General features: G+C 48.8%; 1 protein-coding gene across 1 annotated transcript; it reads left to right on the top strand.

Moving 5' to 3' along the window:
* Positions 1–1,017: 1,017 nt before the first annotated feature.
* LOC137816893 (leucine-rich repeat extensin-like protein 5) lies at positions 1,018–1,833 on the top strand. Its single transcript, XM_068620054.1, has one exon. It carries the CDS (start codon positions 1,018–1,020, stop codon positions 1,831–1,833), a length of 816 nt encoding a protein of 271 aa, XP_068476155.1.
* The last annotated feature ends 11,864 nt before the right edge of the window (positions 1,834–13,697 follow it).

The raw sequence follows: 13,697 nt of genomic DNA, 5'->3' as shown, positions 1-13,697 counted from the left end.
TCCCCCTCCCCTAAGTGCCCATTACAAGGCCCTCTATTCATGGGCTTCTGAAGAGCTACTGAACGAATGCACCAAACTGACCACTGTTGAAGACGTAGAGAGTCACTTGGGTGACTTGCGGTTATACAACTTTAACTCCTTCTGCAAAACCCATGATTCTCATATCTCTGTTCGTCATGGCACCCTTGGGGAGCCAGTTTGTGTGGACGACAGGTCCAATGGGGGAAAGCCTTTCTTCTTCCTCTACTAGGCGGTTTTCAAACGCATTGGTCTATGCCTCCCATTCACACCCTTCGAGAGGAAGCTGCTCACGGAGGTCAACGTTGCCCCTGCTCAACTACATCCGAACGGTTGGGCCTTCATAAGAGCCTTCCAAATCTTGTGTGGGTATCTGGGCATCCCACATCAGTGGATGTTTTCCTCTACTTCTTTGAAGTAAAAAAGCAAGGGAAAAGTCTCTGGGTGAGCTTTTTCGGGGTCGCCAGCAGGATCCTCTTCACCCTCTTCCTAACCTCCTTCAAAGGTTGGAAGGGCAACTTCTTCAGGGTGTGTTGCGCCAAGCGCGACCCTACAGCCTTGGATGGCTTTCCCCTGTACTGGACGAAGAAGCCCAACCGCACCAAACCTAAGTTATTGGATGAGTTGGCCTCCGCAGACAGGGAGGTCTGTGTGGTGTTGGCTGGCCTGAAAGTCATATTTCACACCCCAACCTTGATTTCTTGTGAATTTATGGCCGACGCCCTCTCTGCATACTTTGGTAGGGAGCCTCGCCTTTTACTTTTTCTTCATATCTGATTCTTTAGTCATGCTTCTCTCCAATTGTTGTGATCAACGTTAGTCTGCTCTAATCTCCTTGCGTGTTGTTGCTCTGTAAATTTACTTTAGTAGTAGAATTGAATCATATGCCTGGTTCTGTGTTCAAACATCGATTGCATGCCTTCGTGTATCGCCATATACATTTGATACTTCCTCCTTAATTAACCTTTGTTGCTTGTTTGCCTTGGTGCAGCATCGGTGATGGATTCTGCAACAAGGGCTGAATTGGCCAGGTCTCTGAAGGCTCACCTTGACGTGCAGTCTACAAAGGCTGGTGCCTCCATCACTTCCCCCCTCAAGTCCAACTCATCACCACCATCATTACCACCCCGCTCTTTTGGAACACCCAACTCTCCCCACCAAACACCAAATTCCCCTCTTTCAACAGAAACACCTTCCACAACCCAAACACCTCACTCTTCCCCAATAATCCAAACACCTCACTCACCCCCTCCCATTGCTGCAGTCCCTCTGGCTGCAGCTAGCGTCCCTTCCACTGCCCCTCTTGACAAGGGCAAGAGGGTGCTTACTATTTCTTCTGATGACGACGACTCGGATGTGGAGCCTACCTACAAAAGAAGGAGGACCAACTGGGTCGTCCACTCGCGTTCTCCTACACCTCCACATGGGGGATCCGTGAGGGACAATCCCCCTAGCGCCATGTCTCCCCTATGCCAATCAGTCCAAGATGAGGGGGTGGTGGAGTCCATGCCCTTACCATCACCAATACCAACACCACCTCCACCGTCAACAACAACACCAACACCAATTCCAATATCAGCAACAACTCCAACACCAACCGCCCCAACAACTATCCCAGGACTCATAGCAATTCCCCCTCCCATCATGCAGTTGATGAGGGGTTTTAATGATAAGACGTCACCAGGGGAGCCTTTCGGTACCCCACGGTCAGAGGGCATGCCTTACTACATGGGTGCTTTCTTGGCCGTGGCCCTTGAGTGGCGTGCCCAAGCTAAGTCCAAAGTTGTTGAGGCACGTGCGCTTCAAGCTCTCTGACAGGAAGTGGCTGCTCTGAAGGAAGAGAAGGAAAGCTGGGCGTGTCAGGAGGAGGTATACAAGGCCTCCTTGCGAGATGCCCGAGAATCCAATGCTGCAGCCTGCAACCAGCTTACTAAGCTTCTTGAGCAGGTAGCGTCCCGTCAGTCCAAGATCGTTGCTCTTGAAGCGACGATGCGAACCTCCGAGGCACAACAAAAACTGCTTGCTGATCAATGTGCTGCCTGGGGGACCGAGGGGGAGTTGGCTGAAAAGATGGACAAGCTCAACCTTCTTCAAACCGAGCATGATCAGTTTCAGACTGAACTGAAAAGGTTTCAAGTGGAGAAGGAAGCTCTTGAGAAACAGCTAGCCTCTGGCGACTCCACGATTGAAGAGTTGGAGAGGGCAAAGGGGGAGCTCATTGCAGAGAAGGAAATCCGAGACTCCTCCATTGCAGAATTGGAGAAGGCAAAGGGGAAACTTATCGATAATATGGTCGATACCTTTGCGGAGGGATTCAAGGAGGCTCTGGCTCAAGCTTCTTGTGAAAACCCGGGAATCGACATCTCCAACTGCAGCCCTCTCCACCATATAGTTGACGGGAAAGTAGTTCCCCTTGACCTTGGGGATTGAACTCCACTTATTTAAACTTCATTTGTAAATTTTCATTTTCTAACACTTGCTCTGTGATTATGACGCTTAACTTTATTTTAAATGCTCATTCGAGCTTTATTTCTGCATTCTCGTGTACTTGTAACTTCTCTGCTTTATTTCTTGCTTTACTAAATCAAGGGCGTAATTGGTACTTACTTTCGGTGCATCGCTTCTTTTGATCTCTTCACTTAGGACTCCACTTGGTCTTTCTATCTGCGAGGAATCTTCCTTATGGAGGCGTCGCCTGCCTCGTCATTGCCCAAAGGCAAAAGAGAATTTGATCTCTATTTTGGCCTCAGCATCGCTCAAAGGCGAGGGAGGACTATATCTGTTCATTTCTGGTGCCTCGACATCGCTCAAAGGCGTGGGGAACTTATCACACCTGTACTGGGTATCTACGCTCAAGGAGAGACCTGCTCTGGGTGTCCTCAGCGTGTCTAAACACTTTGGGATAAAAGTCGCGCTCTGGTGCCCACGCCCACGGAGAGGTCTATACAATAGTATCGTATCGTCCATGGAGTGTCTAAAACACTAGGGCAATTTAGCCCTTATCTTTTTGCGTTTGGTGCCCACGCCTGAGAAGAGGCCTGCTATAGCAACGCCGTATCGTCCTCAGGGTGTTTGAAAACACCAAGGCGAAATGTTCTGAACATCAGACGTTGGAGCCAGTTGTTCATACCTGAGGAGGGGACGTCCCGAAGGAATCCCTTAACCCCTGCCCAAGGACTAAGCGCTCGGGTTTTTAACTCATCTGATACTGGGGCTAGCTATTCATACCTGAGAAGGGGGCATCCCGAAGTAATCCCTTAATCCCTACTCAAAGACTAGGTTCCCGGATTTTTAACTTGTACTAGACGTACCTGTTATCTCGCTCTGAATTTGACCTCTGCTTGATTATTTGGTGGCGACGCTTACTTCTGGCGACACCTTGTTCTGGCGACGCATGATCGTGGCGTCGCTAACTTGGCGATACCTTATCTGGGCGACGCCTCATATTTGTCTCTGTTTCTTTGATCTTACAAGAAAGGAAAAACTAAGGCAGAAAATATCTTCAACTTTTCTTCCCTTTATTTGGGTGACCTCATTAAAAAACCCCCGGGGGGGGGGAGGGGGGAAAGAGTGTCCCCTTTACAAAATTTCAACTAAAATAAAATTTTAAATTAGCCGCGTTCCAACTACGTGGGATGGGGCCCCCTTCTAGAGTTTCTAACTTATACGAACCATTCCCTTTGGCTTTGGTTATTCTGAACGGTCCGGTCCACTTGGGTGACTACTTGTTTTCTAACTCGTAAGGGTGAGCTTTCCTCATGACCAGATCGCCAACCTGGAATTGTCGTAGCTTCACCTTAGAGCTGTATTGACGCTCCACTCTTCTCTTCACGGCATGAGCCTTAATTTTCGCTTCTTCTCTGGCTTCATCTATTAGGTCCAGGTTGACTCCTTTCTTCGTTGGACTCTTCTGCCACGAAACGTAGGAAACGTGGCGTGCTCTCGTGGATCTTCACTGGGATCATGGCGTCCGACCCATACACTAGGCTGAAAGGCGTCTCCATGGTGGAGGATTGAGGCGTGGTGTGGTAAGCCCATACAATCCTCGGCACTTCTTATGCCCACGTCCCTTTAGCCTTTTCTAATCTGCGTTTCAAACCCCTCAACAAAACTCTGTTTGCTGACTCGACCTGTCCATTTGTCTAGGGGTGTTCGACTGATGCAAACACCTGCTTGATTCCTACTTTTGTACATAGCTTCCCCAACTCTTGGCTCGCGAACTGGGTGCCATTGTCCGAAATGAGACGCCTTGGCACCCCGAAACGACACACAATGTTCTTCCACACGAAGTGTTGTACTTTGTGTGCGGTGATCTGCGCCACTGGTTCGGCCTCTATCCACATCGTGAAGTATTCGATGGCAACGATCAAGTACTTCATTTGTCTTATTGCCAATGGGAACGGGCCTAAGATATCAATTCCCCAAGTATGGAAAGGCCATGGGCTGTAAATGGATCTCAGTTCTTCTGGCGGCGTCTTGTGCCAATCAGCGTGCATCTGACACTGCTTGCAATGTTGGGCGTATCGCACGCAATCCTCTCTTACTATTGGCCAGAAAAAACCTGCACGTATTACCTTGGATGCCAAGGATCTTTCTCCCACATGGCTCCCACAAATACCTTCGTGGAGTTCAGCCATTATCCTGGTGCACTCGTCGCCACTTACGCACGTCAATATAGGGTGCGTAAACCTGTGTCGGAATAATATCCCATCCACTAAGGTGTACCTTGCGGCGTTCCTCTTGATCTTCTTGCCTTCTTCTGGTTCTGCTGGGAGGATTCCGTCCTCTAGGTATCGCCTGTAAGGGGTCATCCATGTGTCGCCTTCCTCCAAAGCACATACCTGTACACCTTTTTCTTCTTCTGGCAAGGTCGCGTAAGTGCTGATGCAGGGTGCCCTCGCAATATCTTGACTCAAAGAGCGATGATTCCTTGGCTTTCCTCTTGCTGTACTAATGTGATGGACGTCCACTCTGTTGTCTGCAACAAACTTTCGCGGCGTCTTGAGGGTCTCCTGTATTACGGTCCTCTGTCTTCCCCCCTTGCCTGAGCTGGCCAGCTTCATCTTCATGTGGCGCATGGAGGACACCACCCTTAATCTGTTCAAGGCGGGTCTTCCTAACAGAATGTTGTAAGCTGAGTTGGCGTTAACCACCAAGTATCGAATGCCCTCGGTGCACGATGTCGCTCCATCTGTGAACGTCGTCCATAGCTCCAAGTAGCCACGTACCTCTACTGGGTTATCTGCAAACCCATACAAGCATCCAGTATAGGGTCTCAACAGGTCAGGGGACAATTGTAGCTTGTTGAAGGTCGACCAAAACATGACGTCTGCAGAACTGCCTTGGTCGACGAGGACCCAAAGTACCTTTCTTCCCGCTGTGACTACCGAAATGACCACCGGGTCCTTATCATGTGGGATGACATCCCGCAGGTCAGCCCTTGTGAAAACGAGGTCTGACTCCTACGGGTCGTCCGGAAATTTTTCTGCAACCAAATTTACTGACCTTACGTATTTCTTTCATTGAGAGGCAGTGGGTCCTCCTCCGGAAAAGCCGCCAGAGATGGTGTGCACTTCTCCATGAGTTGGGACTTCATGCGCTTTACCTTCCTCTGGCGTTTTCGCGACTGGGGTCGCAGTGGACCCGGCGAGATAATCTTTCAAAAATCCATTCTTCACGAGCTCATCCAACTGATAGCCTAGCGCCAAGCAGTTGTTAATATGGTGTCCGAATACTTCGTGAAATTCGCACCACGATTCCTTGTGAGGTCCCACTACCTTGTCTGACTTCACTAGTAGCCTCAACCTGTCAGCTATCTTGGGCACAACGATGAGGTCTTTAAGTTCTACCACAAAGTTGTGCCTTAGAGGTCTATTGACCTCTCTCCTTCCTTCTGACCGACCCTTAGGTTCGGTTCTCCTTGTCTCGTAGGTGCGCCTGCTATCTTGATTCTTTCTTTCTGTAGTGGCCTCGTGGACTCTGGCGGGTTGCGCACGCATCTGTGCTCTGGGGCGTGTAGGTGCAGCTGTCGTGCATTTCTCGTATGCCTCACCCTCAGAGGCAATGTGTTCTACCGCTCAACGCCTTACTTCAGCAAAAGTTTTGGGGCGGCTGCGATTGAGTGATTTGCTAAAAGATCCAGGACTCACCCCGTTCCTGAATGCGTACACGATCATGGGTTCGTCGGTGGTACCCACTTTCACCACCTGCGTCCCGAAGCGGCTTATGTACTCTTTCAAGGTGTCCCCCTGATATTGCTTTACGTCGAAAAGGTCGTATGAGACTGGGGCTGGGGCCCTGTTAGCCAAATACTGCTCTCTAAATAGCCGCGACAGCTGTGCGAAAGACGTGATGTGACCCTCTGGGAGGCTGATGAACCAGTCCATGGCCATCCCAGTCAAAGTACTCATAAAGAGCTTGCATCTTACGGCATTAGAACCAGCATCATCTGGGTGTGGAACGCAGTGAGATGTGCCTCAGGATCCTCCATCCATGTGAAGGTTACCTTGGGCCCCATGAATGTGTTGGGGATTGTTGTCTCGAGGATTGCCTGTGAGAATGGCGTTGAGAATTCTCTAGGTGGGGTGGCAGTCTCAGGCTCATCTGCGTCGCGCCATCCACGGCGTAATCCCTCATTGGCGCGGTGGAGCTCATCGTTTCTCGCCTAAGATGCTGTGAGATCTGCCTGCATGCGCTCTTGCTCCACTTTCGATGCTGCCATTGCTTCCTGCAGCCCTTGCATCATGCCCACTAGTTGTTGCATGGTCATCTCTTCACTCCTAGAGCGTGCAGGTCTCATGTTCGTGGCTTTCTGGAAACCTTCTTAACTTATCTGGGTTTTGAGAACTGGAACTGGAAAAACTTGAGTAGTGGGACTGATGTTTTATATCGGGCTCCATGGTGGGCGCCAAATGTTCTCGCCGGTTGACCAGGTTCGCCTTTGTGTGTGGCTTGTCCTTACGAGCTAGGGCACCTTCGTTCTGCTCCGTCTGTGAATACCTGAAAAGAAGTGAACAAAGGGGCGCCCTCGCGGCCGTTTGCACTCAGACGATCAAGTCAGCTAGCGAGAAACATCAAAGGTGACACACCCTCTGAAGGTGGTCGAAAACTATACTGAACGACTGAAACTGTGTTGCCCTAATCGTCTTGTGCACACAGTGGGTGTGCAGCGAAAGCAACTAGGGTTTGTGCTCTGTGTAAAACTGCGAGAATTAGGTCAAAACTCGGATCCCCTTTCAAATGCCCCAAGGTCCCTTTTTATACATCTCTCGTGTTTAAAACGCATTAAAGCGCATTGAAAGCGTATAAAAATATTCCTTGGAACGTTCGAATCTTAACTGAATTAGCGCGTACCTTGACAAAACTTTCACTGAAACATTTAACAAGCACGTGCTTATTGCCACGTGTTCTTCTGACTTGATCGTTATTCTGCGCAGAGGGTCCCTCAGCGCCGTAACCCGACTTAGGGTTATTCCATTGCGTGAGTCCTCTCTCCTCGAAGTGCTTCTGGCGCGTGGGGTGACTTCCTGGGTGTCAACTCATGCGTCCCAACCTCTAGTCAGTCACTTTGAGAGTGTATCTACCTTTCTCTTGTACCACCATGTGGTTCTCCCCTGGGCGTGGCCTCCTCATGGGCCGTATCTGTCTCAGGATTTCCCAGCGGTGGTGTGGGTACTTCACGAGTCAGGTTACCCCCTACTGGTACTAGAACTTATGGCTTTGAAGCCACCTTTCTCTTCTTCTTCATTGTTGTTCTGGGCCTCCGGGGCCCGTGACTTCCTCACGATATTACCCCCTCCATGGTCTTTCCTGCCCAAGGGTATCGGGGGGTAACACCGCTGATGTCTTCACTTTGACTATTTCTTAACTTGGTGACGCCTTAACCTGGCGATGCCTTAGCCTGGCGACGCCTTTCTTAGGCGACGCCTTTACGAGGCGACGCCTTTCAAGGGCGACGCCTTTCTTGGGCGATGCCCAAAGCAGTCAACCTGTTGACCTTCCTTCCCTTCCTTGTGGCCCTCGAGCGGTCTCACCATGTGTTGACTTTGACTTTGAGTTCTGGTCAATGCCCCGGGACGGTACATACATACATATATATACGTACATATACATATATATACGTATATATATATATATATATATATATATATATATATATATATATATATACACGTACATATATATATATATATATATATATATATATATACGTACGTATATATATATATATACGTACGTACATATATATATACATATATATGTGTACATATATATGTATATATATAACAAAAGGTCATGAAAAACATAATGTCAAAATGTTTGTAACCTAATATAAACACACAATATCATTAAATAGTCACCAAAATTAAAATACAAAGATCATTCATCATCATGATCTTGATCTTGATCATGATCATCTTTTTCTTCTTCATAAAATTCATGATCATTACCGATATTATTGTTAGCATCATGACTTTCATCTTCATTGTACTACTTCTTCATTTCCACCCTTCATCATCTCTTAGTTGACCAAGTAGCTCATCATTTAACACAAATTTTGTACTAGAAAGGCCATCTTGATATGCAACCTCCAATGTACATTGATTATCAACCACACTTCTTGCTTTTGTTTTAATGACAATCTATCTTTTCCTTAAATTTTTTAGGATAAGGCATAAAATATACCCGAATTGCATTTGTTGCAAGTATGAAAGGATCATATTTCAAATACCTTTTACGATGATGAACCTTCACAATATCATATTCCTTATGAACTTTTACACCACAATTCCTTTCACAATCAAACCATTGGCAGTTGAATAAAACTAATTGCTTTGTTGGTTCTTCTATGTATTGAAGTTGCATAATATCTTTAATTATACCATGATAATAAGTTTCTCCATCTCCAGTCCACTAAGCTTGGTGAGCCTATCTCTTGAACAATTACTTTTTTTGTAAACATTGTTTAAAGTAATAACATTCTTCATCATTTTGATTGTTGTTACTTGAGGTGTGAGCTATCTGAGATGCCAAGTTGCATACTGATGCCTAACATGAATGTTTTTATATATTGATCCTGCCTGTTGACCGGAACGCTGGAAACTGCCTCGTCAAAGGATCGACGTGCGCACCGCTTCTCACCTCCGTTCCTCTTCGGGATCTACCTCAAGAACCTGCAAAGAAACAGTACGGCGCCGCTGCGGCCGATCGCACTCCAACGCTCAAGTCAGTGACGGTATCACCAAATACTAAGAGAACAAGAACCGTGCAAATCCTCTCTCACAGTCAGCTTTATCACTCGCAAGCGTAAAGTGTATAAACTGAACGTGCGTACCTCAGAAAGTTTGTTAAGAACTCTTATATACCTGGTAGCTTTCTCTCTCCTGGCAGTTACAGACTTGGACACGTGGCTCGCATCCAACTGTACACGTGCCATCATCTGGAGGCTCCCTGACTTGGCGCTGCTTCTACTTTCATTTTGGCTAAGTTACTTATGCATGGTACTGCCCAGTGCATAGCTAACTTGGGAGTGCGATCTCTACTGGAACTGGCGAGTTAGGGGTCTTCATACACCTTCCCTGTGGTCTCGCCGGCCGCCTTCACAATCTGCTTCTCCTTCATCTTTGGCGATGTGCTCACTCTGGCGATCTCCTTCATCTGGCGACTTCATCTTTAACCTGGTGATCGCCGATTCTGATATGCTGGAGGTCGGAACACGCCAACTTAACAACTGGCGACTACACGAGCCCCCCGACTTCCTTCCCTCTTGCCAACCTGGCGCCTTGCAAACACGCCTATACTGTAGCAGGGTGCCACGTCATCACTCCCGACCACCAGGGCGGTACACAAGCCCCCCAGTCTTAAGCGAAGACTTGTCTAGCGAAAAGACTGAAAAAGTCACTTCAACACCGGTCTACGTGGCACTGACGCAGAATTCCAAGCGGTTGTACCTTCTGCTGCTCTGACGCTCCACCAAACCCCTCATTCATCGTTTGACGCGTGGCTTCATCAACGGCTCTCTTCAGTTGCCGTTTGCGCTTCCTAAACCCATTTCGAAAAAACCCTTAAACCCATTTTCACTCAGCACTGTTCCATCACTTTCCCTCGCATTCACGAACGCTCCAACTTTCTTCTGCGAAAAACTCTCAGCGCTCTCCAGCATTCTGAATCACCATCAACATTCATCGTCTCCCTGATCATCAAAAGGTACCTACTTTCCTTCTTCTGCTGGCTTTCCTTGCATTTTAACCGATTCGCATCATCCTGTAACTGCCTGGTGCATACGCTGTGGGTTGTTTTTCCATTTATTCTTCTGCGTAACTTAGGGCTTCGTCAATCATCGCAACGAACCTACATTCGTTCGTCTTTCACCTTCCTTCTATGATCGAGTCAGCCTTTGTAACCCCCTGATCATTTTTCCTTTCTTCTTCCTTTGCAGCTGCTATCATGACTCGCACCAAGATTACCCCGAACCCTCCTCCTTCAGCACGAAACCTTCCTTCACAAGCACACGACCCAACACCAGTTCGTGGCGCTTCATCTTCGCAGGCTGAGAGGCCTGCGTCTTCCCAACCTGTCCTGGCCCAGGCGACTCCACCTATCGCCGGAGGAGCCCCCGTTCCTCTGCCAGACTTCAAAACTTTGTATCCCTGGGCCAACTCGACCCTTCTGAAAGAGACATCCTCTGTGAACACCGCGGGAGCAGTCTTGCGGCTGACTAAGGGGGACGAGATTTACCAATCGTTTCACAAGGAGCACGACGAGAAGATGATGGTGCTGCCTTGCCCCCGATCTGCCCGTGTGTGCTGATGACAAAGTAAGCGCCGACGGGCCCTTCTGCTTTGTCTATACGACTTTGTTCAAGAAGGTCAAGCTCAGGTTCCCTTTCACCCGATTCGAGAGGGAACTTCTCACCGAGCTCAACATTGCTGCCGCCCAGCTCCACCCCAACAGCTGGGCGTTTGTTCGAGCTTTTCAAGTAATGTGCGCCCACCTGGGGTTGCCCGCGTCGGTGGACGTGTTTTTATTCCTCTTCGAAGCCAAGCACCCAGGAGACCGCCTGTGGGTCAGCTTGAACGCGATTGCTGGGAGGTCCATCTTTGCCATCTTCCAGCAATCTTACAAGGACTGGAAGGGGAAATTCGTCCAAGTGCGTGCGAACGACAAGGACACCTCCCTTCTCGATGGCTTCCCCTTGTACTGGGTGGACAAGGGGAAGAAAGAATCCAAGAGCTGCTTCAGGAGGCCCAGAAGTCCTGACAGCATGGGAGCATTGGACAGAGACCTCTGTCTCTTCTGGAAGAAGGTGGCGGACGCCAATATAACATTCCTTACCACCACCTTGATATGCTTCGAATTCTACGAAGATCAGCTAGAAATTCGAATAGGTTAGGACATTAAACTCTTGTCTTGATGCCGCTTCTTGTTTAGCTGTTTCTGGGCGTCTTGTGCGTTATGCGCAAGACTTTGGCTTTACCTTTCCTGCACATATCATCTGCTTTGCTGTTTATTACCTTATGCACTTATTTGTTTTTCTTGAGTTAACCCGTGCATCTTCGTTCCATGCAGACGACATGTTGCCCAGAAACATGCTCGCTGAACTGAAGGCGCTCGCCCGAAACCACGGGTTGGCGACCGGTTCCCAAACGGTGCCCAACTCGGTGGTGGAGGCCGCCATTGTCCAAGGGCGATCACCACCCAAGGAACCCGCCCAACGCAAGAAACTGGTCCTTAAGAGACCTAAAAGGAAAGCCCCTCAAGTCATCCATGAGGAGGAAGAAGAGGACGACGAGGTCACCGAGGATGGCCTCGTTACGAAGAGGAAGAGGGTGGCACCTTCTCCACCACCTGCTCCACCCCCTCTTCCAACCTCAACACCACCATCGACGCCTGCTCCTCCTCCATCATCGCCACCCCCACAGGCTCCTGCCTCTCCAGTCCAAGCGATTCCACTGGCCACTGCGCCACCTGCAGCTGAAGCCCAAGAGCCAAATTTCCTGGAGGACCCCCCAAGCGCCTCTACGCCATATGTGTCAGCTGGAGGGGGCCCCCCTTCAAACGCTTCAGCTGCAGAAAATGCTCCAATCGGGGATGAGGTTGCTCATACCTCTCCGATTCTGATTACCGAATCCCCGATTGCGTCGCCACGCCAGGAAGAAACTACTGAAGAACCTGCTAAGGAAGGTGGCGACGAGAACCCACAACAAGCCCACCTGGCGCCTCTCCAAGCAGCAAACCTTCCCCTTGAGGTCACAAGGATGTGGGAGCCTCTAACTGCCAAGCTGAAAACCATAGCAGAGGATATCCCAGCAATCATAACCAGGGCTGTGGAAGGCTCAACCAGGAGGCTCCAAGATGACCTCTTCAACCTCAAAACCGAAAACAGCACCATGAGGATCGAGGTGGAGAAGTTGTCTTTCAGCCTGACGCTTGCAGAAATCGAACACTCCCGAGTGGAGGATGCAATGAATACCGAGCTCAGGCTGGCGCGCAAGGAGGCTACTGACCTTCGCCGCAAAGTTCACCAACTTGCCCAAGAGAAGGTCGAGCTGGAAAGCAAAATTGTGCCTCTTCGCGCCAAGGCGGTCGACCTGGAGGCTCTCATGAAAGCTGACGCCGCTAAGGTGCAAAAACTGGAGCAGAGGTCGATCGACCGAGAGAAACTACTTGGGCAAGTAGAAAAGGCGAGGGACGACGCCATGGCTGATCTCGTCGAGGCCAACAAAGAGAAGGGAAAGGTGGCTGCTGAGTTGGCCCAAGCACAATCGGAATCCAAAAAGGTTACTGAAGACCTTCTCCAGGCTCAAGAGACCAACGAACAACTTAAAAAACAGGTTGAAGAGCTGGAGCAGCAGAATAAAGAGCTGAAAGAGCAAACTGAAGACCTCAAGAAGCGGATTGAGGAACTTCAGGGGCAAATTGGAGAACTCAAGCTAAACTCTGCTCAGATTCTGGCTGCTGGATTCGAAGCTGCGCGGGAACAATTCGCTTGCCTATTCCTCGACCTGGATCTCAGCCTGGTGTCACTGAACAATGAAGTAGTAGATGGGAAAGTCGTTCCTGCTGAAGACTAATCAACTCCTCTTCATCTGCTACTTTTATGATTTCCCTTGTATTATTCTGTAATAAACTCGTGTATATGTGCCTTTAACAGATACTTATCTTAATGACAAAGTTTGGGTATTCCCTCTCCTGACTTCTTTAAGCGCTTTAACCTTCTTTGCATGTTTAACTTTATCGGATTTAACTTAACGATTTTGCAAACACGACTTTTGACTTAACTGCTTCGAACCACTTCAAACTTAAGCAATAATCACTTTAACCAACTTGTACTCTTAAGGCACTAACCTTATCGTAAGAATACCCTTCAAGCAACGAACTGTAACTCAGTTATTGGCTCAAAACACCATCCCACTCGTCCTGCTTCATCAAACAGGTCTTTTAACCTTCTCGGCGCTGTTTGAACTCCTCCTGATCGCCAAGGACTCTTGGTGATATCAGCTTTTCCTAGCCTCATGCTTTGGCAATTGTTTCTTTGCATGGGGGCAGAGACGCCTTTTGGGATCTCTCTTTACCCTCCTGGACTTCAGAACAAAGACCGGCTGACTAGGCGTTCTCTTCGAACCTACCTTAGCCACCTTCCAAACTTCTTCCACCCTCTGCGCCATACCTGAACTCGT

This window comes from Phaseolus vulgaris, unplaced genomic scaffold (genome assembly GCF_000499845.2).
Source record: "Phaseolus vulgaris cultivar G19833 unplaced genomic scaffold, P. vulgaris v2.0 scaffold_12, whole genome shotgun sequence".
NCBI classification, from domain to species: Eukaryota; Viridiplantae; Streptophyta; class Magnoliopsida; order Fabales; family Fabaceae; genus Phaseolus; species Phaseolus vulgaris.
This window is presented reverse-complemented; position numbering and strand designations above follow the sequence as displayed.

Coding starts and splice junctions, on each gene's coding strand:
- LOC137816893 (XM_068620054.1), top strand. CDS start 1,018: ATGGATTCTGCAACAAGGGCTGAATTGGCCAGGTCTCTGAAGGCTCAC.